General features: G+C 38.8%; 1 protein-coding gene and 3 pseudogenes across 1 annotated transcript; 1 reads left to right on the top strand and 3 right to left on the bottom strand.

The window, feature by feature from the left end:
- Positions 1–1,290: 1,290 nt before the first annotated feature.
- On the bottom strand, positions 1,291–24,641 carry KHDRBS1 (KH RNA binding domain containing, signal transduction associated 1). The gene is made up of 9 exons (XM_011357828.1): positions 23,961–24,641; positions 13,637–13,761; positions 12,753–12,869; positions 10,222–10,368; positions 7,497–7,630; positions 6,555–6,756; positions 5,987–6,054; positions 5,161–5,219; positions 1,291–2,633 (listed from the first exon to the last, which is right to left on the bottom strand). The coding sequence occupies exons 1-9, from the start codon at positions 24,340–24,342 to the stop codon at positions 2,536–2,538; spliced, it is 1,332 nt and encodes a 443-aa protein (XP_011356130.1). The 5' UTR covers positions 24,343–24,641; the 3' UTR covers positions 1,291–2,535.
- Positions 3,635–3,750, bottom strand: LOC111738234 (annotated as a pseudogene).
- Positions 7,241–7,359, top strand: LOC111738258 (annotated as a pseudogene).
- On the bottom strand, positions 17,494–17,613 carry LOC111738240 (annotated as a pseudogene).

Here is a 24,641-nt window from a genome sequence, read left to right as displayed (position 1 = left end):
TATGGGGACCTATAGGGGCTCATCTTTGTACATTTTAAAATAGCTGAGCAGAAAGCTTTACTTTGGGGAGCAGATCTAATCTACAGTCATTGAAATTTTACAATGTGTCATTTAAGATGTCAGACTTTGTGCCCAGGTTACATTACAGATCATCTATGATGGGCAGGATTATTAAGAGTTATGGCTAATTTATGCGGCAGCATATGGTGTTTCTTTTTACAGCTATTTTTATTAAACAAGTTTTGCAAAGTTTTAACATTAAAATTAACAGCTAAAGAATTGTTTATGCAAGTTGCTGTCACAGTTTATGTAAAAGAGAAATATGTGCTATTAAAATCAGACATTTAGGTTACCTTTGGTTTTTTGCGATGCATGTTAGCTTTACACATCCTGATTCTCTTGCGATAATTTTCCTTTAAAAAGGGGGGTATAGAGTGATCTCTTTTCATCAAAACAAGACATAATGCCCTGAAAGCTGACTTCAAACCATGGTTGAAAATTCAGTTATTTACACTTTATCACAAATCTACAAATACATTTTTTTTGTTGGTGTGTTTTAAAAAGAAAAAAAATGTCCATCATGCACTGCTGCAGGCAGCTTGGCACTTCATACAAGAGGATTTTTCACCCCCGAGTAGTTTCAGGTGGCTCCCTTAGAGAAGACATGAGAACCCTGAAAATTACATTGAGGACTGGAAACAGGGCCAACCAATTCCATCATTTCTTCTCTTGGTCTCTCAGGAGGGAGTTCAGAGCCAGCCTATCATGCCACATCCTGCCCTAGCTCAGCTGAATTAACAGCATTTCTGGGATTAGAAGGGAAACCCTTAAAGGCATCCAGGGTTTGGTGAACTGTCATCTCTAAAGGCAGGTGCTATCCCTTTCCAAGCTCACAGAGATTATTTGGTGTCACTCTTAGGATCACCTAGGGGCTCTACAGAAGATGCAAACTAAGGTGGCTGGCGCTTCAAATATTGAGGCCTATGTATGGAAACCAATCCAAGTTTTGGTTTAGTTGGGTTTTTCTCTCCAGAAATTAGATGTTGTGATAGGATTAGATCAAACTGTTTTCAACAACTTCCAGGGGGTGAAAAAGCTTTGGTTATTTTTAAACTAAAACTTAACAACTCAATAAAATTTTTTTTTGGTAAACTTAAAATAAAATCCCCCCCACCACTTTTAAGAATGTCTCCAACTTTTAACAAGCCCATTAACTTTAGAGTTAATTTAAGTTTATTTGAAAGAGAAAACTATTTTATTGTCCACCCACAAAAATGACAATTCATCACATTTACTTTGATTAAAAAAGGACTAAACTTTATTGACAAACTGCTGCAGACATTTTGACATAAGTTTAAGCTACCTATTTAGGCAGACTTACACATGTAGCATTTAATCTTCCAAGAACAAAATGGGAGGACGGTACAAATCCAATTAGGACTTTAACTTATGTACAAAGTGGATTTTGATTCCTTTTTCATTCAGCTGCAGTGTCCCTTTTTATATCATGCTAGTGTTGAGACATACTTGACTAACTACCTTGGGAACAATTCAATATTGACAATTGTTAAGAAAATCGTCAGCTTTTGGCCCCAGTGTCCAAGTGAGCTTTTCATGGAGTGCAGAATCTCAGATGGACAAAATACTTTGTCTTTTTAAATACTGAAATTTTAATTATTAGTACTATTTGTAGGATTATTTGTGGCTAAAAAGCTCTGCATCAAATTCAGTTCAGGTGGCCAGCCCCTCTCCCCCAATTAGCCTCTTCGAAACCTACTCCCCACTAAGTATCTCTCAACACTGTATGTCTGGGGCTAGATTTCAAAACCCACATAATGAAAAAGTCAGTTTTACAAACCTAATTTTGTTGTTGTTTTTTAAATCAATTAATGTTAAAAATTGCATCAACTATTTAATTCATGAGGATCTTTCATATTAAAATTTAACATTAAGATTCAACCGCCATGTGCTTTTAAAGGAAACGTTTTTAGAGACGTCTGAGCTCACTTTTACATGGTGGCACCTACTGCCGTTAACGTTTGTGATTTTAGATCTTAAACAGCCCTGAATTTTGAAATGTAGCCTAGTTTGGGATTCTGCAACTACAACTTTACGGGATGCCTCAAATCAAAACTAAGATAAAGTTAACAAGCCTTAACTTCAGAACCTTTAAGCAAGCAATGTCACTTTTGAAACTAACAGGTTTGTGGTTTTTTTTTTTTACTCAACTTCTTCTTTTTTATTATAAAAGGTACATTTCTGTTTATATTTAAACAACAAAGAAAAAAAGCATCTACACACTTAAAAAATTAATTCGATATTCCTAAATCTATTTTAACTCATTTTAAAATACTACATACAGAAGCCAGAATGCAGAGTTAAGAATGGAGTAAGGTGGGGAGAAGAAGGGGACCACGAAGAAAAACACTTAGACAATTACTTGTCTGTTGTGGGTAAAGCAACAGGAATCCTGGGAGATACAAGAAATCAGTAACAACTTTGCTCATAACTGATATTTTCCCCTCATGTTTGTTTTTAATAACGTCCATATGGGTGCTCTCTGTATGCTCCCTTCACCGGCCTAGCTGGAGGGGCCTTCAGCGACGGCCTGGTCCCATTCCAGTCGTCTTGGCCTGGGGGGAAAGCAAGAACAGTTTATAAACCATGGGCCGATGGGATTCTGGGATGTGCAGGGGTAGGTCACCTTGTAAAGATCACCAAAAACACCGCTTTGCTTCCAATGTCTTGCCACCTCCCCAGTGGTCCTTGCTTTTCCCTCTGCTTGGCCCTCCTGAGTAACTTAGACAATTTCCCAACTTGTCGTTGGGAAACTGTGGCCGTTTCGAGTGGATGGACATAAGGGAACAGCTCAGAAAGGCTTGCAGTAATTTCCAGAAGATTTCCATTGGCAACATGATCTATATTCCAGCCCCAACACCTTGCTGAGACAGTGAGATCAATTTCGGTGGGTCACAATGCCCTTTCCTGTTCCCAAAACAATTTAGTAGAAAGCCTCAGGTAAAGTGACAACTTCTGGAAGTCTTTCTGACTGGAAGCAGGTAGCTCCCTTTCCATGCAACAGTGAAGTCAGGTTTCTCTGTGAAGAAGTGTCCTCTGGCTCTCTGGGAGAAGAAAGGGCCACATTTCATGAGTCTCCCCTGCTGGTCTACTGCTCTGGCAGTGGAGGTACAATCAAATGTATTTAGAACACTGATTAGGAGAATTCTTTCTTATGCTAACAGTCCAGAGAAGCCAGACAACATGGTTGATATTTCCAAACCATTTTCCTTTGTGACAGGAAAAAGACTGAAGGACAGGATGGTTTCTAGAGCTGACCTCTCATAAAAATGAATTGTGTTTATATGCTTATTCTTCCCACACACCCCCATACGTTACCTGCGCCAGTTCATTCCTGAAGTATTTCTCCAGCTGCCTGTATTCACAAACATCTGCCTCCATCACTGTAAATCTAAAAACCCCTACACAGATCTAAAGTTGCACAGAGCCCTATCTAAGCCTATTTATATACCTAGAATAAAACAGACATCACTTTCTAAGGGGCTTCTGGGTTCCAACAAGATAGTTTATTTTTTATTATTATTATTATTATTATTATTATTATTATTATTATTAATACCTACAGCCCCTGGTCTTCCTAGGTGGTCTCCCATCCAAGTACTAACCAGGCCCGACCCTGCTTAGCTTCCGAGATCAGACATCGGGCTTGTTCAGGGTGGCATGGCCGTAGACCATAGACTGTGGCTCCACTGGGGCACGAACCCAAGACTTTCTGTGTGTAAAACAGACGTGCTAGCTGCTACACTATGGAACCACATCCAAGATAGTTTATTTTTCTAATTCTGTTTATAAAAGCAGAAATGAGAACAGATTAACCATGCCAAGGTCATACCAGGAGCACAAGGAGCAGCCTGCCTCTTTCAGTCCAGTCTTTTATTGGCAAAACAGAAATGCAATTTAGTCAATATATACAGAGGCCCCATTGTGCTGCCTCACCGACAGAAACACCCCAGGGTAATCATACCACCCTTCTAAATAGTGGCATATGAGGAGAGTAGTGTAGTGTCACTGATGGCAACTGTCCAGTACCATTTAGCTAGAACTAGTAAAAGTTTTCCTAGGCAAACAGCTGATTGGCTACTATATACTGTGCTAAGGAGCTAAGCTCAGCTTGTCCATCTGTGGGAGTCCCTAAGAGGTTCCCCTTTTTCAGCTAGGGGAAAGAGGAGACCATCAACTAGTATCTTAAGTTGAACTGTCAACTGCTGAAGCTCTTGGCAAGGACTCTGGAATTCCTTCAGGTATGCTGAAAATACTTCACATTTAAAAGGCTGCTGTCTTTCTATCCATTGCCATATGGCACTCCCTCTGGGCCTATTAACACTAGGCCATAATTGGCTCTTAAGAACGCTCTTGAGCATTGTGTTTTCAACCAAACCTTAGGGAAGGCAGTTTGGTCCTATAGCCATTCTAACCCCTATAGCTCTTTTGGGATCAAGAAGTGAGTTGAGATGTCTCCAAGACAGTAAGGATCTTGGTGCCAGTATTGCCCTGAACTGGATCCAGCCTCTATGGCCTCTAATCCGAGTATAAAAAGTATATTCTGCCCTAACCTGCTCTGGCTAGCTACTTGCCATCTAGGTCCCTTTTAGCTAGTATTTCCTCTATATTGAGATTCTTTCGATGAGATCCAAAATTATTTTTTAAAGTGAGGTAGGGTAGAAGAGTAGAGATGGATATAATTAAATTCTTATTATCCATCAACGTGGCCTAGGTATCAGCAGCAAAGGCCCAGGAATGTAACCCAGGCCTAACCATTTCCTGGCTTAAAGTAGGGAAAAAAACCCAACATCAGTTTAAAAGTCTGCTGTTCCAACCAGGCCAAGCTGGACCTGAGCCCTAAGTTTAGGACATCTACTTAGCCTTCCAAGAGGAACAGTACCCTTATCTCACTTTAGTAGTCCCTCTTTCTACTGTATACCACAAAATTTAAATAAAAGTAGGATTCCTATTGTCACATCCCAACATCTTGGCCTTTAAAGGTTTCCCCTCAGTTGTAGGACTGTCTGACTCCCAATAATCAAGCATTCTCTTAGGCACTTAACTTGCACATTCTGCCCTACCACAGAAATAAAGACATACCATAGGCTTCATAAGAATCTTGAACCTCCCCATGTCCATAGTCATAATATTCTGAGTCCCTAAAAGCCAAAGACAGAGTGTTAGAAAGCTATATAGAAACTACATTTCAGCTTCATCTTTCACCCAAATACTTCCATATTTCAGTCATTTTACTGTGTCTAATATAGGAAAATGTTCATTCCATCACCACAAAATATTTTCAAAACATGAGTACATGTGTAACTATGTACTCATAAAAAAAGTAACAACTATAGCAAAGAAAAATAGATACCACACAATTTAAAGTGAAAAAGTACAACCCAAAACTGACCATCTTAACCATAGTGTATTCATGGGCTCATTGGAAGAAAATAAGCAACCATGAAGAGTTGCTCTGTCCCCACTGTAGAATTAAGAGACGCCTTTTAAATCAATCACAGATAAGATACATATAAACATACACAAAAAAATGTTTCTTAAGAAAAGTGCAAAAAAGAACCTAAGTTATGGCAGTGGGATTCCAGTTTCCTTTTAAACTTTTATGTAACTTTAATGTAGCTGTGTTATTTTAAAATAATAAAGTAACTTAAAGGCATTTCCCTTTATTTCCATGTAGTCACAGCTCAGGCATTTTTTATCTGCTATGCCCAGATTCTATAATATAATTTAGAACTCACAATTATCCAAACTTGCAGATCCAAGTATGTACCTTACAGATGTCAAAAGCAGAGGAGATACCCTCAAAACGTAAGCCACATTGCTCCTTAGATTTGTGCTGCCAAAATCTCTTCAGTTCCTCCAACTCCTTCCCAAATACAAGAAACAGCACCTCTACTGCCTGACTTACCCTTGGCTCTGGCTGTAATAGCCTTCGTAGCCTTCATAACTCTGTTCTGCATATGTATCATCATATCCCTAGAATGAATAAAATAAAATAGAAAGTCAAACCACAGAGAGTAGGGGAGTTAATTATATCCCACGGGAAGGATTAGGCAGGCTTCTAGATTAATAGAATGTGGAATTTCCTCCCAAAATATTAACATCCATTGTAGAACAGTCAAGAGAGAAAAGGTTATATTTTTAAAAATAAATAAATAAAACAAGCCAAGCAACCAATCAAAACAAAACAACAACCTTCAAGTGTGGGCGGGAAACAAGGTACAAAGTTGAACTTTAGTAGAGGTAGTAGTGGGAGACTCCTTAGGCACAGCTCATTTCCTGTTAATTTGCACATATAGTAAGTCATGCTTAAAATGGAAATCTTTTCATAGTTTAACATTCTACAAGAGAAGAGAGCAGATTCCAAATCTTATAGGCAGTCCCTGCCACCTACATAAGGGTCAAGGCCCTGTCATTCAACTTCCTTTGGCAACCTTCTAGGTATTGGGAAATGGCACACTGTTCAAACTCCTTACATATTCTTCATATGTTTCTGGTGCAGGGGGTGGAGGCAAAGGTATTCTCTGGATGCCTGCTGTCCGTGCTCTTGGTGCTGGAGCACCCCTCACAGTCGGTGGGGGTGGCACTCCTCGAGTCACAGTGGCACCTCTGGTGATGGCTCCTCTCACTGGAGTTCCACGCACCAAAGCCCCCCGAGGTGGTACAACACCACGGCCCCTGCAAAAAAAGTTTATTTTAAATGGAGCTTTTTTATAAACAGGCTATTTTCATGTTCAGATTTGTCTGCAAATTCTGGAGCTAGCTAGATTTTATGATGCCTTAAAAAGACTATTATTAATACATAGAGGAATGTATGGGACCCATAATGGAAGACTCTCCAGGTCCCACAGTGGACCTGTGAATGTCTCATTAGTGGACTGCCTTGGCGAGTCTAAACCCTCCATAAAGAACAGTGACAAAAGGTAAAATTCTAAAGTCAGAGACCACTTAAAAATACTAGAATTGTCCAAAATTAAAAGACCAAAAGTTTCAGCAGGACTGCTGCACTTGTCTATGGCCAAAGTGCCCAAGATCTATAGTTCCACTTGATACAGGATACAAATCCTGAGACCCAGACGTGGTTCCATAGTGTAGCGGTTAGCACGTCTGCTTTACACGCAGAAGGTCCTGGGTTTGTGCCCCAGTGGAGCCACGGTTCATGGTCTACAGCCATGCCACCCTGAACAAGCCCGATCCTATCTGATCTTAGAAGCTAAGCAGGGTCAGGCCTGGTTAGTACTTGAATGGGAAACCACCTACGAAGACCAGGTGCTATAGGCATAAATAATAATAAATAATAACAAAAAACAAAAATCTTGAGACCCCCTTCTAAGCTGGAGATAAGAGCACCATTGAGAGACAGATGGTACTAGCAGTTAAATTTAAATCCTATTTCTGGTTGTTTCCATTATTTTTACCTGGGAACAGGTGGAGGAGGAGGTGCAGCTCCTCGGCCTCTCACTGGCACCCCACGTCCACGAGAGGGTTCTGGTACTCCATTCAAGTAGGAGAGCTCTAGAAACTGCTCCTGGCAGATATCATCCATCATATCCTGCAAATAAAAGATAATGCGAAGGAGTGTTGTACAACATCTCCACCCTTTGCTGAGAAATCATCTAATCCACATGAGCTTTGGATACTAAGAACAGCTTTGAAAGCTCAGATGAAGTCTCAGGTCATTCAATCTCCGAAGTCAAATGGCATTCTACCTGTCACCCTTGAGGAAAGTACTTTGTCTTCATTTGAATGTTATAGCTTTCCATGATATGGTCCTTGCCTAGCTTTCCAGATCATTACTTCCATCTTCTCTCCAGGTATAACTGCCTTTCAAGCCACGTTAGACAACTTGTAGTTCAGAACCCTGCATACTCTTACACATCCATTCTTACAAATAGTTTCCTCTCCCAAGAATAATAAAACCCACTACCATTAAGCTGTATGCACTGGGCATTGTATAATAAGCTTTATATAGATTTCTCAGTTTAATCCTCAAAATAACCCTGAAGGAGACAGATCTTCCCATTTTGCAGTTGGGAAAACAGATTCAGGGAGTATAAAGAAACCAGCTTAAGGACATAGAGCTAATAAATGAATGACTCTAGAGAATTCAGAATTACCAAAATCTAGGCTTTCAATCATTAGACTATAGCCTTTTTTTGGGTCCACCTGTGGGACACTAACCCCCTCTTACAAGATTTAATCTAAAATATTACCTCTTTTGAAAAACTTTCTCACGATGCTACCCCCGCCCCCAGTCCCTTCTCTTTTCCCATAGCACCATGTCAATTTTCTCTACCCAAGCACTTACTACATTTTACAATTGTCTTTCTCATTAGATTGTGAGCTCCTCAGGAGCCATTTTTTTAACTTCAGACCCAAGCGTAGTATTAGGAACCTACCAGATACTTAACATATTGTTTGGGATGAACAAGGAACCTGAGGCTAATAAAAGTGAAATAACAACTTGTCCAAGATGATGCAGATAAAGCTCCCAGTCCAGTGCTCTTCTCACTGTACTAGGAAGCCTCTCCGGTACAGTCAATGGTTCTAAGGGGAAAATGAACGGCTCTGGTCATGGATGCAAAAATAGGACCACTTTCTTTTCTTCACAAGAGGGAAGAATTGAGTCAAATACCATTTGCAAATCTTTTTACATATTTCTTAATGAGAGCCATTCAGTCTTAATATTTCATGCATTTTTATATATTACAAGTGTCTACAGCTTCAAGAACAGAAGATTCTAGTCACCAGATATGCCCTTCCATAGTTCTTCAACTCCTTCAACTCATACATCACACCGGAGAATCAAGCGACCAATGACAGCCAATTTGCTCAGTCTCCCAACTGCCACATCAGCAGAGGAAACTCAGATATCCCTGGCATGCATCATTTTTGAAGATCTGCTTACATGGAAGCCTTGTAAACCTATCTATCCTTCTTGAGAAATATGCGAGAGTAATGATACATAGAGGGGCACTCCCCTGCAGTTCTTTAGAAACTGGATGGCTCAGGATGCTTCAGTATAACACCTCAAAAAAAGTCAAAAGAATCCCCTTAAGGGAAATTCTTACCAACTCTATTTTTCTCAAGGATATTTAAAATTGGCTGTTTCATGGCTGTTTCTAAAGAATGTGAGGTACTTGGAAGCAAAGCAGCTGCTGAGACACTTCAGACAGAATCCTTGGAGCTCAGCAGTATAGGTACACATTGCTTATAAATTTTTGCTCTATCAATTCTCACATCCTCTGACACCATATTTAGTTCCAACTTGCTTATTTAACATATATAAGAAAACCAAGAACCGTAGCTCACGTCCTCTCAGTTTTAGCAATGAGAATATGATGTTTACTCAATTCTACTTGAATAGTATTCCAAATGCTTTCTAAGGTTCCAGATTCATCCTTGGTTATTATAGTAAACATACTAAACCTTGCTAAAAGGCAAAAATCACACCATTTTCTACTTATTCAAAGAATGGACCCTCTGACCAGGTGGTAATAAGCAAGATCTGGTAGGAGGGTAACCTGGTCCGTCCCAACTCTTCCTGCACCTCAGTTACATACTCAAAGAAGCTGTACACCAATCTGTTTAACATCAACAGTCAAGCCTGTACTAATCATGTCTATTTCGAATCAAACTCTACCTCGGTAAACTCCTCTTGGAAATTTAATCCATTAATCCATTGGATACTAGAAGTTTCTTGCTGTTATCCTCTAGACTCTCTAGTCTAGAACGGAAACCCTTGAGTGCAGAGGTTTTATGACCATCTTAGTTACTTTCCTATTCACAACCTCCTGGTTCTACGCTAGAACCAAAATACTTTGTTTAGTGAAGACCCTGGTAAACCTTTAACTAGATGTTAAAATGCCATTCACACCATGGACCTAAGATACAGGTATACAACTAAAACCCGCATTAGACAAGGATGCATTAGACAAGGACGGGGTAGAGTGGCCTTGGGGCATAGTGCTTTGAAAACTAGGTATACATAATGGACCACTTCAGAGAAATTAACATAAGAGTAGAATCTGGTGTGCAATTTCAGGTTATGCAGCGGTCCTGGTTAAGAACCCCTGCCTTAGCAACAGTACGAGATCACAGTTATCTCTTGCTCAAAAGATAAAAGGATACAAATTTCCTTACTGGTACTAGAAACTTCTTGACTTCCTCCATAGCATGGGCCATAAGAGCATAAGCCTCACATGGGGGTCCAAAGACTTCAATGAAGACATGCAGATCCATATTCAAGTGGGCATATTTGGGGTCTCCACCTTTACGCAGCTCTTCCTCCTGTGGAAAAATATAAAAAGAAAATCATGTCAGATGGACTAGGGAGCAAACAACACCTTTACTTCCAAGGTCAAAGAGACAGCAAGAAGTAACCCTAACATCTAAGAAAACCAGTAAAGTGTAAGAGTAAAATAAGCTCTGGAAATAGCAATTTACACAACTTGCTAAACCTGCAATCGGTCTGCTGCTAAAAGTTAAATAGTGTGCCTTGAATCCCTGGTGTATTCACTGGAGCCCTTATCAGAAAGTATAGAAGAGACAAACTTAATTCCAGTCTCCATTCAGATAATAAGTATTTACCAATCATCGATCGATCGATTGATTCATTCATTCATCCATTCACTCATTGGCAAATATTTATTTAATTTTTTTCTTAAATTGTTTTCTGTCCCTGACTCTCTCCTCTCCTACAACTATAACTGCACATATGCTAGATTGCATGCTAATGCTCCACAGGTAACTAAGACGCTGTTTATTTTCTTTTAGCCTTTTTTTTTTATCTTTATATTTTGGCCTAAATAGCCCAGTCTTTAAGTTATCTAATTTCCACTCACTCCGTTTTCTCCTTTAGTGTCTTACATTATCTTATGCTCACCCAGTGAAATTTGCATTTTAACTATTACATTTTCATTTTCTACATATTCCATCTTTCTCATTATGTTCTTTACCTCTACATCCTTGAAAAATTTGTTATATTTATAACTATTCTAAAGTCTTGTCTGCAAACCCTATAATCTCTATTATTTCTAGGTCTTTTTCTATTAACTGATTTTCTTCCTTGGTTATGGGTCACATTTGATAATTTCTCTGTTTAGTAATTTTTTGACAAATAGAAGTGAAAAGAAAAAGCACAATATAATAATTTAAATTAATTCCAGGGAATTTTTATTCCCATTCCTTACCCTCTCCCCTTTGAGAACAATCAGCTTGTTCTCAGCACCTATAGGCTGGTTTCTGTTTTGTTTATGCACTTATTTTGTTCTTTTTTAAGGCTCCAAATATAAATGAGATCATATAATACCTGTCTTTCTGTCTGACTTATTTGATTTAGCATGATACTCTTTAGGTGCATCCAAGTTGTGGCAAACAGCAAGATTTTATTATTTCTTATCATTGAATAATATTCCATTGTGTGTGTGTATATGTCTTCTTTATCCTTTCATCCATTTTTTTTAATTAAAAATTTTCATTAAAATTGTTGGGGTGACACTGATTAATTTTTTTAATTAAAAATTTTTATATCCATTCATCTATTGATGGATATCTAGGTTGCTTCCATATCTTGGCTATTACTAATAATGCTGCAGTGATAATAAGGGTGCATCTATCTATCTATCTTTCTGAATTACTGTTTTTGTTTTCTTTGGATAAATACCCAGAAGTGCAATTGCTGTACTTATGGCAGCTCTATTTTTAATTTTTTGAGGCATCTCCATATTGTTTGCCAAACACTGATTAATTTATTCATTGCCAAGCATATGTTTTTAAATTCTAGGTGGAGCTGTTAATCACCAGCTCTTCTTTTCTGCTTATATGGTGTGGGGAGTTCTAGGGGAGGAAATAAGTTAGAATAGAGAGAAGCATATCTTATGTAAATCTCATTAGCTAGAATAACATACTTCAGCCCTAACTATTCTTCTGGTGAGAAATGGGAGTGGACAAAAGAAAATGGTCTGAGGAAACAATGTTTGCCAAACAGACTGCAAAATAAGTGAATAAACAAAACAGAAGGCCTAAAAGAGTAACTTTTTAGGCTGTAGCAGGTATGTTTCATCTAAAAACCTGGCCCTAGAAGGCTAAGACTATTCTGTTTTGGTGGGACCTTTCTTGGCACTTACAAATAGTGCAAACCATATGAGGCTATGACAAGGGAAAAAGTAAGCATTAGGTTCTGTTGTCAGGATTACTCATGGCTCCTTTTGGAATACCTTTGTTTAGTGAGCCTCACATTCCAGCTGGCTATAACACAAACCAGATAACTAAACCTCAGACTTACACTTAAAACTACTGCTCTCACTTTTCCATGTTGCTGGAAAAGGAACATACTGTTCACATTAGTGTTTTTAGTCTGGGTAAGTTTTAGTACAGCTCCCCTTCCAAGTTTTCATAGATAAGCTTCCTAACGCCTAAACTGTCCCTGCTGTTTCCATTGCTACACAGTCAAAAGTCAGAAAGAAAACAATCACCAGGGCGCACGCCTAGGCTTTTTCAGGGTTGCCAAGCAAGTAAATTAACTTAGTTTATAATCTCTTGCATTCAATGCAAATTTAAAGGAGTCATATTTTGTATGTATATAAGTGCTAGCTTCTGAAAGGCATCTATACTAAACTCTAGGTTACTGGAAGGCATTATGGTGTCTTCTTTTTTCACTAATGCAAGCTTACCTTGGCTTTGTCTCTCATTGAGCCCTTTCCCAACACAGAGATCTTTGCACCAGTCTCTTCCTGCAGTCTTTTGATGGTATTCCCTTGTGGTCCAAGTATCTTCCCCACAAAATTGAACTGACAGAAAATAAAACAGATTTCTAAATACACATGTTCCTATAATCATTCTACATGCATTATCTCATTTTATCTTCAACAATCCTCTAAAACAGTTCAATTCCCATTTTACTGAAGGATATACTGAGGCTGTATTGATAAAAGTGATTAGCCTAAGGTTATGAAAGCCAACAGTTTCTAGACTTGAATATGGGATTCCTGATAACAGTCTGGTGCTCTTTCCATAATATCACACTGCAACCCCTAGTACTTTAACATACATAAATATTTTTCAGGAAGTCATCTCAGAACAGAACAGACAGATGGCACCCTTTCTGTAGTACTAATTTGGTAAACTAAATATAGCTAATTGCTTTCCTGAAAAAAAGAAAAAGGAGACGAGGAGGAAGAGTAGTATTTATTTAAAAGTAAAACTCTGAGTAAAATAAACATCTAGTCAAGGATTTGTATTTCTTTAAATTTTAGGTCAATCTTTTCACAGAACAATTCTTCAGGGTTCATTTTTTTCTTTGAACTTGGAGCCCAAATGAACACTTGAGAAAAAAATTCTTTGATAATAAAAAGAAGATTATAATTCCTTCCTGGCTACAGCTATGCTATCAGTTATGGACTTGTTTCAACTGCCAGAAACAAGTATACAAATATGGAAGAAAAGCTTCACTGGATTAAGTTTCTGATGCACCACAGTCTTTGGAATTCATTATGATAGCTCATGACTCTCACACCTACAAAGACAACTCAGAGAAGTGAGGCATTTTTTACCTTACCTTGGGATACTGTTTGACAGGTATCAGTACCCGCTCCTTCAGCTTCATATTCTTATGAGAAAATAAATCCAAGTAATTCTCCTCATCATCCTTTTTTGAAAGCCCCTTCTGAATCTTCTCAATTTCTGAATAAAACAAAAAGAATTTAATTGTTTTGTTCTGATAAACAAAGGTAAATTTCCAAGTCTGTATAGCAATACCATGGAGTACCACGTACTGACACCAAATAGTTCAGATGAATGTGCTAATTTCAGATAGACTGCTTGAGAACACCAAAAAGCTATATAAAGTTGACTGGGAAATCCAAAGCCTGCTTCTAATAAAAGCGATTTGCTCTTCCACCCCCATCTGAAGCCTCTAATTCGAGACATTCAAATATTTCTTAGAATAAATGGATTTAACAAAACTAATAAGAGTTGGTGAAAAGAGGATAAACTAAAAAATTAAATAAAAATCAGCATCAAGAAAAAGTACAAAGTCATCTTGATGAAGAAATAAAGTCAATAATTTAAATATACAATGGAAAATCCTGTGAAAATTCCACTATGTAGTGCCTTGGATAGAAGTAGTACTTAAGAGTTTGAAAACTGGTTTTTACTGTGCCTGCCACTCACTACTTGTATGGACTTTGAAAAATTATTTAATTGCTCTGATTTTTGGTTTCCTCTTTTGTAAAATGAAGACAGTATCCACCTCATGAGGTTGCTATAAAAACAGAATAAAATAACGTGAAAACATGCTGATAATTAAAGCCCATTTCTTGGTAAGTGTCAACATTATTTAGCCCTAATTCAGCCGATGTCCTAAAGGAAAAAAAATGTACCACGGTAATTCAATTTGCAGGTTAAGACAGTTTCATCAGCTAAAACCTTAGCATTCAAAAATATTTTCTATCATTAAGGAACTTAATTCATTTGTTCATTTAGTGATTGCAAGTATTTGAGTGCTTCCTACAGAGAGGCATATGAAGGAAGATATAATCATTAACCACTGTGAAAGACTTACTTTTAGCGTCAGGCACCTATCCTATAAACTCAAAGTATAGGATACACAACAGAACAAGTCAGATATGTCCCCGTCTTCACTATGTTTATATACTGGAGTTCCCAGTTTACGAAGTTAACAATGAAGTGTAGTTAAGTGCTACGATAGGAATACTAACAGAGATGAGGGCATGGTGTACAGGTAACAAACAGCAACTAAGGTTATGTGGTCCACTGAGAACAGTCGAAAAATTTATATTCCCTAAAATCAGTGGAACATTCTAAATAACACAGAATGTTCTCTTAGTATAATATTCCCAGTGTTTCTATCTTCTATAATTTTAAGGCAAGGATTCTCAAACTTCAGTAGGTGTCAGAATCACCAAGAGAGCTTATTAAACTAGATTGATTGCTGGTCCCTGACCCCAGTCTAGGATTTGTTAGGAATTTGCATTTCTACCCAGTTACCAGGTGATGTTGATATTGCTGGTCTAGGGACCACACTTTGAAAACCACTGGTATGAAATAAAGATATACTACTTCAAAAACATTCTGTAAATCTGTAAGTTTTTAAAAATGTTTAGACTAAGTCCAACTGTGAAGTACACAAATGAAGTAAAGTTACTTTGACCCTGACAGACTTCCTAAGAGTTCAGAATTTCAAACAGAAAGCTTCTTCTGTTTAATAAAAAGCCTAATTTCAGATGTTACAGTATATATAATGAGCTAAATGACCTACTTATGCCTGAGAGCACATACTTCCTTGCTTTCAAACAACTAAAACTGCTAATCATATTGTAAATATTCTTAGCTAAACCTTTACTCCTATGAGAACTATAAATGGCAGTGCTCTTCACAAACCTGTATTTCGTTGCTTGGGATAGGTAACAAATTCAACCTACAATTAACAGACTAAATGCTTTATTTGACACCTTGTTTCCTGTTTTACTGGTGGTATATCCTGACCTCCACCCCCCTTCCCACATATTGCTAATATTAACTTTTCTAGTCACTAGTTTTGAGCCTATCATCTCTGAATACATCTCTTCCTCAGTTTCTAGGCTGGAAAACTGGGTACTCGATCCTCCAAAGTTCTAAAGGAACAAAGACGCCACATTTTTTATCTGAAAACATGACTGAGAAGCTTCTAAAAACATGGAACAAATTATATACTTGGTTTTATCTATGTCCCTCAGTGTTTATTAATTGCTACCATCTAGTTAGACCTTTAAATATATTTTATACCACTTTCCAGGAACTTTACTTGGTTAGTGCAAGACGACTCAGAGTCTATCAATCTGTTGTACTCCTATAGGACAAACATTGACCCCAATAGAAAGGTTTGTTTACATGCAGTGTAACGTGCCCTGTGAATTTAAGGCCTTTCTGTAACATGGATCCTTCTGCTATATTTTGAACTAATCGAATCTTAATTAGAATCCCTTTGTCCAATTTGTCTCACAACTTTAAAGTGATTAAAGAAAGCATTTTTAGAGAATTCAGAGAACAATGATTTAAATAAAACTGAGAATTGAAAAAACAAACAAACAAACAAAAACAGGAAAGGCTAAAAAGCAAAAGACTAAGAGGCAACTAGAAGTCTTTGAGAAGGGTCATCTACCATGTTTGGAAGGGGAAGGACTGAACATTTATTCAATGTCTACAATGTATCAAATCCTATATAAATATTACCTCATTCATCCTACAAAATAACTCAGTGAAGTAGCTATCACTATTGCCATTTTACAACTGAGATAACTGAAATCCAGAAGTAAATCTACAAGTCACAAAGCTGTCAAAGTACCAGAATAAGGACTAAAACCCAGGCTTTCTCTAATTTCAAACCTTATCCTGTTATTACTGCCTCTCAATTAGGGTGTTTTATTTGGAGGGAAGTTTTTGGGGAAGTAAGGGAGCCTTTCTTTAAACAAGAAAAGGCTATTTTGTAAGAATTTATAAACTTCATAAACTACAGTTTATAACCTCAGACATTGTCATGGGGCTAAAGGCAAAAAGGCTCAGTTGGTGCCTCAGATGTTTAGTTCTTCTTCAATTCTATATTTCTCTCCTTGGCCTCACTTCTCTTGGGAGAGCTAGGAGCAGACTGTAATGGGAAGAAAAAGAATCAAGGAGAAGCTTCCTAAAAATGGCTTACCCTCAGGCAAAAGTATTTTCTAGACAACCTTTCTGAAACTAACTCCTTTAAATGATCTTTGCCTGGGTCTCTGGAGACCTTGGATGTCCCAAGAGCCAAAGAAAGAAAAGCTGAGGTGTAAACAACAGACAGGTGACCCATTTGTTTCCTAGCCAGACACTTTCAATAATCCTATCTTATTCAATGCCTTCTATGTATCAGGAATTTAGTATTTATTGTTTCATTTTGTTTTTATAAGCAGGATTATCCCCATTTAACAAATGAAGAAACCTGGGCTCAGAAAAATTATGTAACTTGTCCGTGATCACAAAAATAATTAGTGACGGGGCAGGTACTGAAACCTAGGTCCCTCCTTTATCAGTCAGAACAAATTAAACTAATCTTGGCATTTCTTTTACTATAACTTAATCTTTCCCTTTTTGGTATGTCTTCTCACAACCAGACAGTAAGCTCCAAAAGATGAGAACTATTTTTCAAATGCATGTCTCAAATGAAAAAGCATGTTTTGAAGCTGGATAGAACTGGGTTTGATTTACAGCTCTGCTACAAAGTTGGGACGTGATGTTGAGCAAGTCATTAAACCTTTATAAGTCTTCCCTTCTTACTTTTAGAAAGAATGTCTAAAGAAAGATTTATGACTTTTTTTTTTAGGTGAGGCAACTCTTGGTTGACTTCACAGATTGCAAGGACCTTGTCAGTTTACAATCCTTTATTTTTTATGCCTACAGTATCTAGTCTTCCTACGTAAGTCGCCCATCCAAGTACTAACCAGGCCCAACCCTGCTTAGCTTCCAAGATCAGATGGGATCGGGCTTGTTCAGGGTGGCATGGCCGTAGACAGAAGAGGTTTAATGAGCGTAAAAATGTTAATACTACAGAAGTTTGAAAAAATTATATATAAACTTTATCAACCAACTGGCTTAACTAAAACCAGACCAGCATGTATGTTCCAGTAACTGAACATTTGATAAAGGCTGCATAAGGAACAGGACAATGGTCAAGATTTTCTGACTAAACCATCAGAGATAGTGTTTCTAAGAGGGTAAGATTCATAGCATTCCTGCTCCAAAAGATCAGGGGTCACACCCTCCTCCTGACTCTCAAAGCACTTGGTTCATACTTTTAACCACAGCACTCCTTCCCGTTGCTAATGATTTCTGGACCCCTTCTATTATTAAACTGAGTATCTGCCATTCTTAATACAATGCCTAATACACAATAGGCAACTATAAACATTTACTGAATCAAAGAAATATACTATTAATATCCCCAACTTCCCTAAAAGAGTCATATGACTTTATTATTCCCAAATTTACAATTCTCTGCTCTATACCTTTTTTTTGCTACTACCTTTTGGAATCACAGGTCCAGTAAACTTACAATCGTTGTTCTAAAAAACAATTTTTATTAAGTTACTTATAGGTGGCTCCATAGTGTAGTGGTTAGCATGTCTGCTTTACATACAGAAGGTCCTGGGTTCGCACCCCAGGTGGAGCCACGGACCATACTCTGGGTGCGCCAGGCCCCGGGTGTGAGCCACGGACCATACCCTGGGTGCGCCAGGCCCCGGGTGTGAGCCACGAGTGCATGGGAGGAGACACCCCACCTTCAGAGATCCAGTTCATAAGGGGAGATGGCAACATCTGTAGGTCAAGGGTGGAAGTGGGGTGGGGGGAGTTAAAAAGGGTGAAAATAAATAAATTACTTATTATTTTAAGGAAGAGCACAGGTTCTTAATCTTTCTTTTGGGTCATGGCCCTTTTGAAAATCTGATGAAAGCTACAGAATAGCTCCCTAGAAAAAAAAAAGAAACAATATTTCACGTATAATGTTAACTAAGCATGAGTAGTGGTTCAAAAAAATCTACTAAAGCCTGAGTTAAGAGCCTTCTAAAGGGCTCAATTATCACATTCCAGGATAGTGGCAAACTCTATTATGGCAATATTGACCATGGTCTCCCAAATTTCTTAGAGTACAATTTAGAGTTAGGGCTTTCTTAAAAAATTTTTTTGAGATAATTGTAGATTCATACGCAGTTGTAAGAAATGAGATCTCATATACCCTTCACCCAATTTTCTGGTAACATCTGCATATCTACAATATCATAACCAGAAAAGTAACATTAATACAATCTATTGACTTTATTCATATTTCACCAGTTTTACATGCACTTATTTGTGTGCACCTTTAGTTCTTTGCAATTTAGTCAGAATCATGTAACATGTAACCACCACCACCACCAGTTAAGGTATGGAACAATTCCATCATAAGAGTTCTTCATGCTACACTTTTATAGCCACACAGTTCCCTCCCTCCACCTCTCCCTCACCACTGGCAGCCACTAATCTGTTCTCCATTTATTACTTTCTTTTCAAGAATGTTAAATTAGTGGAATTACACAGTATGTAACCTTTTGAGATTGGCTTTTTTTCATTCAGCATAGTTCTCTTGAGATTCATACAAACTGTTGCAAACATTAAATTCATTTTTTTTTTTTTTTTATTGCTGAGTAGTATTCCATGGTAAGGATATACCACAGTTTACCTACTCACCTACTGGAGACATATGGTTTGTTTTTAGTTTTTGCCTACTACAAACAAAGCTGCTATGAACATTCATGTACGGGTATCACGTGAACCTAAGTTTTAATTTTTCTGGAATACCTAAGAGTACAATTGCTGAGTCGTATGGTAGACACGTTTAGTTTTGCAAAAAACTGCTTTATCAGATACATACGATTTTGCTTAATCTTACTAATATTATGTTCTATAACAATAGTATTGTACTATATGTATGTAGCTTTATGGGATTTACTTTTTCATCTTAGATTTCCAAGACTTCTCCATGTTGTTGCATGTAGCTATAGTTTTCATTTTCATTGCTGTGTAAATATTTCATTTCGAAAATCTCATAGTATCCAATCAATGGTGAAACAAGTTGTACCATTTTGTGAACAAGGTATATCACTTTATGAATGAAGTATTCATGTGCAAAGTTTCTTTGGGTATTAGCATAGGAATGCTGCTGCTGAACTTTAATTTGAATGTTCAAATTTCAGATAAAATGCCAAACTGTTATCAAAAGTGGCTGTACCAATTCACGCTTCCACCAGCAAAGCGGAATTAGAGTTCCTTCTAATTCACATCCTCTTAAGCCCTAAGTCTTGTTTGACTGAATTTTTGTCAATGTAGCAGGTTTTCATCATTTTCTGGTCTCCAACAACTTTTTTTCTCATTTATCTTCATTTACTCTTTAAAACTAGTTTATATTCAACATGTCAAGTTCAAAAAATAAATCTAGTTGGAATTAAGTTTAGAAAAGCAAAAAAGCAACATGTTAATTAAAAAGTTGTCATCTTTACACTAGTTCCTCCCCGCCCCCACACTCCCCACTTCAGGACATGGCATATTTCTCTTTTTATTCAGATCTTCCTTTATCACTTTCAAAAAAATTTTAAGTTGACAATATGTGATCACAATATTCTGCATTGGTAATATTAAGATATAAATTCTTTCTGCCTCACAGAATAGCCAGGAAGATGTAAATTATGAGTAGTACATTTCATAGCACATGTTACATGCTCTACAAAGGTTAGATATTAATGTTATTCTTTGTTATGATTATTCACATACATTTTGAAATCATTTTTATTGCTTATCTCAAGGCATTTGACAGTATTCTAAAAATGAGATCGTTTTGCCAATTCCTTTCTCACTAATACCTGTAGATCAGAAATCCACTGATTTGCGCATTTTTATTTTGTAATCAGCCACATCACTAACCACCTTCCTGGGTAAACAACCATGATATTGTTGCAAATAGTGATAGCTTCTAACTTCCTTTCCTAATATTTATACTTATACCAATATTTGGTCTATAATTTCTTTTTAATTTCATTTTCTGGTTTAAATAGGTTTTCTAGCCCTATAGAATGAACGTTCTATAGTATATTGTAAATAAAATAAATGAATTAACTATCCTGAGGTTTCGACAGACTTTGTGAATGTTTCCCACTGAGTGCCTTTGGAAGATGGATTTGAGTATCCTTTCAAGATCTTCTGAGAATTGTTAATCCATTCAAATGTTTACTTATTCTTGAGTTATTTACACTAATTTATATTTTCCTAATAGTAGAAAGTAGAAAAACACTGAAAAAGCATTTTACGTTTATTATGTAAATATTTAACACAAATTATAAATTATTTTTGTTTCAGAAAACAAGCATGGGTATACTGAGTCCTCCCATGTCTGCAAATACTTCTGTCATCATAGTTAAGTATCAGTTTGGCTAATATAAAAGTTTATATTCAAAACCTAAATCCCTTAGAATTGTGTTGATGTTTTCCCATTATGCAATGAAGATTAATACCCATTCCTCAAATATTTAATAAGAGGCCACTCTGTGTGGCATTCTTCAAGGAATAGGAGATACAGTGATGAACGAAGCAGACAAAAGATCCCTGCCCTAGTGGAGCTCACATTCTAGCTGTGAAAGAGAAGAGGTGGTCAATAAACAAACACATAACTGCAATACATGATGTATCAGCTGCCAATAAGTGCAAAGTAAAGTTGGGAAAGAGACAGAGAACTATGTGGATGATGAAGAGTGCTCTGGGTCTTGTGGCACCTCTTTGAAAATGGGCGGAGGTGCTTGAAGGAGTCACAATCCCAAGTGCTAGGCTCTGCTCTGTGAGATTCCTTCTGTATCTTGTTATCGTCACTGCCCTGATAACTAGCATTCTAATTTAATGCATTCAAATGGATTTAAAATCTTTGTCCAAGTAGTACAAAAAAAATTTTAAGTACAATTTGTTGCAGGTACTGTAGTAGAGGGGTGGAGAGGTTTAGGTGTGTGGATCCAGACTCAGATCCACTTCAAGTCCTTGGTACGCAGTTTACTAATTTTGTTACCTCACTGTGTTGTCGTGAAGACTAAATATTTGATGTAAAGTGCTCAGACTAGTGCCTGGCATAGTAAGAGTTCGCTATATTTTTTGTTACATATATCTTATCAGAGCTTAAACACTACTATTGTCTTCTCTCAGAATTTCATGTCCTTGCAGTTGGTTGACTTCTCTACAATCCCTTTTCCAGATCATTCGTTAATACCTTATAAGCTTGGTCCAACATATATATAAAGATTTATCCATGCTATGAAATATCCATAGAGCCCAAGTCTGTTCTTTCAATAAGCCAGTATTACTTTAATCCTCTTTCTCCAATTAGAATTTTGGTTTTGTTAAAAAAAAAAAAAAAAAGACATTAAAAAGCCCAAATTAAAAAATTAAAGAGCATTCTCTTGTAACAGGACTTAAGTAGTAAGAGAAGGGTAAAAATTACACATAACTTTAAAGGATCAATAGTTCTTGATAGTTATCCCAAAAAACCATCTTTTACTTAAAAGACAAACAACATACTGGGCACCTGGTGTGGTCAGAAAAGCAAAAAATATCTTGTATTTTCTGCAGTGTTCAGTACCATAGATTTATAACTAGAAGAAAACTGTGCCAACAAGTTATTAATGACTATAGGTCAAAGAGAACTATGCTAGTCCTTTTACACATCATTTAATCCTCACAACTCACCATCCCACTATACAGTTGAGATCACTGAGGTTCAGAAAGTTTCCCAAGAGTATGTAACTACTTAAGGGTCAGAATTTACAAGCCCAAGACAATGCCTTAAAGTTCTAAAGTTTGGTATTTTATTCTCACAAATGCAACCTGGACCGATTAAAGATTTGAGGAAATAAAAATCAGACTATCAAGTCAACCTTTACCACTTATTAGTCTGACACTCCTAAATCTGCATGTACTTGCTTTCAAATTCGAACCCCTAGTGTTTGCTACATGCAAGACAATATGAAAAATATAGATAAAATGCATTCCTTGCTCTCAAAAAACTTGCCAGAACACATGAATAGCAATGCTTCAACCAATCTGTGTCACAGAACAGCAAAACACTGAGTCGAAAATGTAAGCACTTTATCTAAATGTTCTTATTCTTGACCATTGCGTGCTTGGAGTTTTTAAAGACCTCTTACCAATGTTGGGAGATAGAGAACAAAGGGAAATATTTTCCTAACGATGTCCATTATATTAACCTTGCCAAAGAGTCCAACTATTCACTCAGTGTCGAAGGTTGTGAATTTTTACTTGCTTAATAAAATTTAGGTATCATAAGAAATACTTATTCAAACGTTTCAACTAGAAGTGAGGGCAGAACAGACGACTTTAGGAAGAAATCAAGGCGACCAGGTGATTGGCCAGTGTAGAACAGGAAAGGAGCGAGAGAACAAAGACTACTATTCCTAATCTATTTCACTACTTAAGCAAAATGAAAAAACCCCCAAAGATCAAGCCTTTCAGGTGCCAAGCATCGTGCTACTTCCTCAATTTTTGTCCCTCTCGACGGGGAACGTCATGGAAACCACCCTTTACCTCCCTCTACCCCATTTCACTGTCTCTACAGTTATATTTTTTTCCCTTTCTTGAATGACGGCGAACACACATTGTAAAATAAAGAAATCCAACCTTCCTGCTCTGCAACAATTATCTTATGTGCCTAAGTAGGAAATCTGATTCGGAAAACCTCAAGCGTCGATTCCCACAGGTTGCTCCTGCTTCTGAGCAACTGTAACTCCAGTTACCGCTAAGTCCGACCCGGCCTCAGCGACCGTGGCGCGCTGGACAGGGCACTCCAGCCTCACCCCATCTCACCTCGGCCCTCCCTCCTACGGTCCCTCCCGGCTCAGGCTGTCTTCACCTCCTACACCCTCAGTTGAGGCGCCTACCGCCACCCGCCGTCAAAAAAGCTTTCCTTTAAGAAGGGAGAGATAAAGGTTCGTTTCTGGAAGAATCTGAGCACTCGGAGCGCGGGGCAGCTGCAAGAGGTTAGAAGGGGAAGAGTCGTCAGGGGGCGGGGAGCGCAGCACTATTCATCAATTATCTTTGCGCTAAGAGATCGCCAAGTCCCCTTCGGGCCTCCACTGCAGCCTAGACATTCTCCCTCGTACCCAGGGCCGGGATGAGAATGTGGAATCCAGGCTCCTGAAGATGAAGATGCGAGAAGGGTTGTTCACGACTGCATCGGTCCCGAGGGGGCGGGAAGCGAGAGGAACAAAGCAGCTGCCACCCATGCTCCCGGGTGCCCGGGCGACCCAGAAGGACCCGGGAGGCTCGCTTACCTGCCGTCAGCAACTGCATGGCGTGAGTGAAGGACGGGTCGAGGGAGTCCTTCTCGGCCATGAGTTCGGGTAGGTACTTGTTCTCCGGCTCCATCTTGACGGAGGCAGTGGCTGAGGGGGGCAGCAGTGGGGTCGGAGCCGGACCGCCCACTGTCGCGTCGGGACCCGTGGCCGAGGGCGGCAGCAGCGGTGGCGGCTGCGTGGCGGGCGAGGCCCGGGCAGCTCCCCGGGACCCCCCTCCACCTCCCCGGGACCGGTGAGGCAGCGGCGGCTGCCGAGACGGCGCCTGACGCACTGAGGGGTGGGCACCTGAGGGGTCCATGGAGCCGCTGCGGCCCGAGGACCGGCTCATGCGCGCGGCGGGGTCGTCCCGGCGCTGCATCGGGGAGGCTGTGCGATCGAGGGGTCGAGGAAGCGACGCGGTAGCGGCAGAGGCCCGAGCGGCGGTTGGCGGGGGTGGGAGAGCGGGAGCGACGGCGACCGAAGCCGACCCGAGCGACCCAGCGAAAGAGAGCACCGGAAATGAGGCGACGCGCGTGCGCAGCCAGTCACCGGCACCGCCCTTGGGTCTCTCCGCGGAGAACAAAGTCCCCAGTCGGGCCACCGCGCCTGCGCGCCGCTCCTGAGCCCGACGAAGTCGCTTTCTCCGCTCCCCTTTTTCCTCCGAGTCCGCCGGGCTAG

The sequence above is a fragment of the Pteropus vampyrus genome, unplaced genomic scaffold (assembly GCF_000151845.1).
Source record: "Pteropus vampyrus isolate Shadow unplaced genomic scaffold, Pvam_2.0 Scaffold36, whole genome shotgun sequence".
NCBI lineage: Eukaryota > Metazoa > Chordata > Mammalia > Chiroptera > Pteropodidae > Pteropus > Pteropus vampyrus.
The sequence above is the reverse complement of the archived record's forward strand: the minus strand, read 5'-3'. Positions and strand labels throughout refer to the sequence as shown.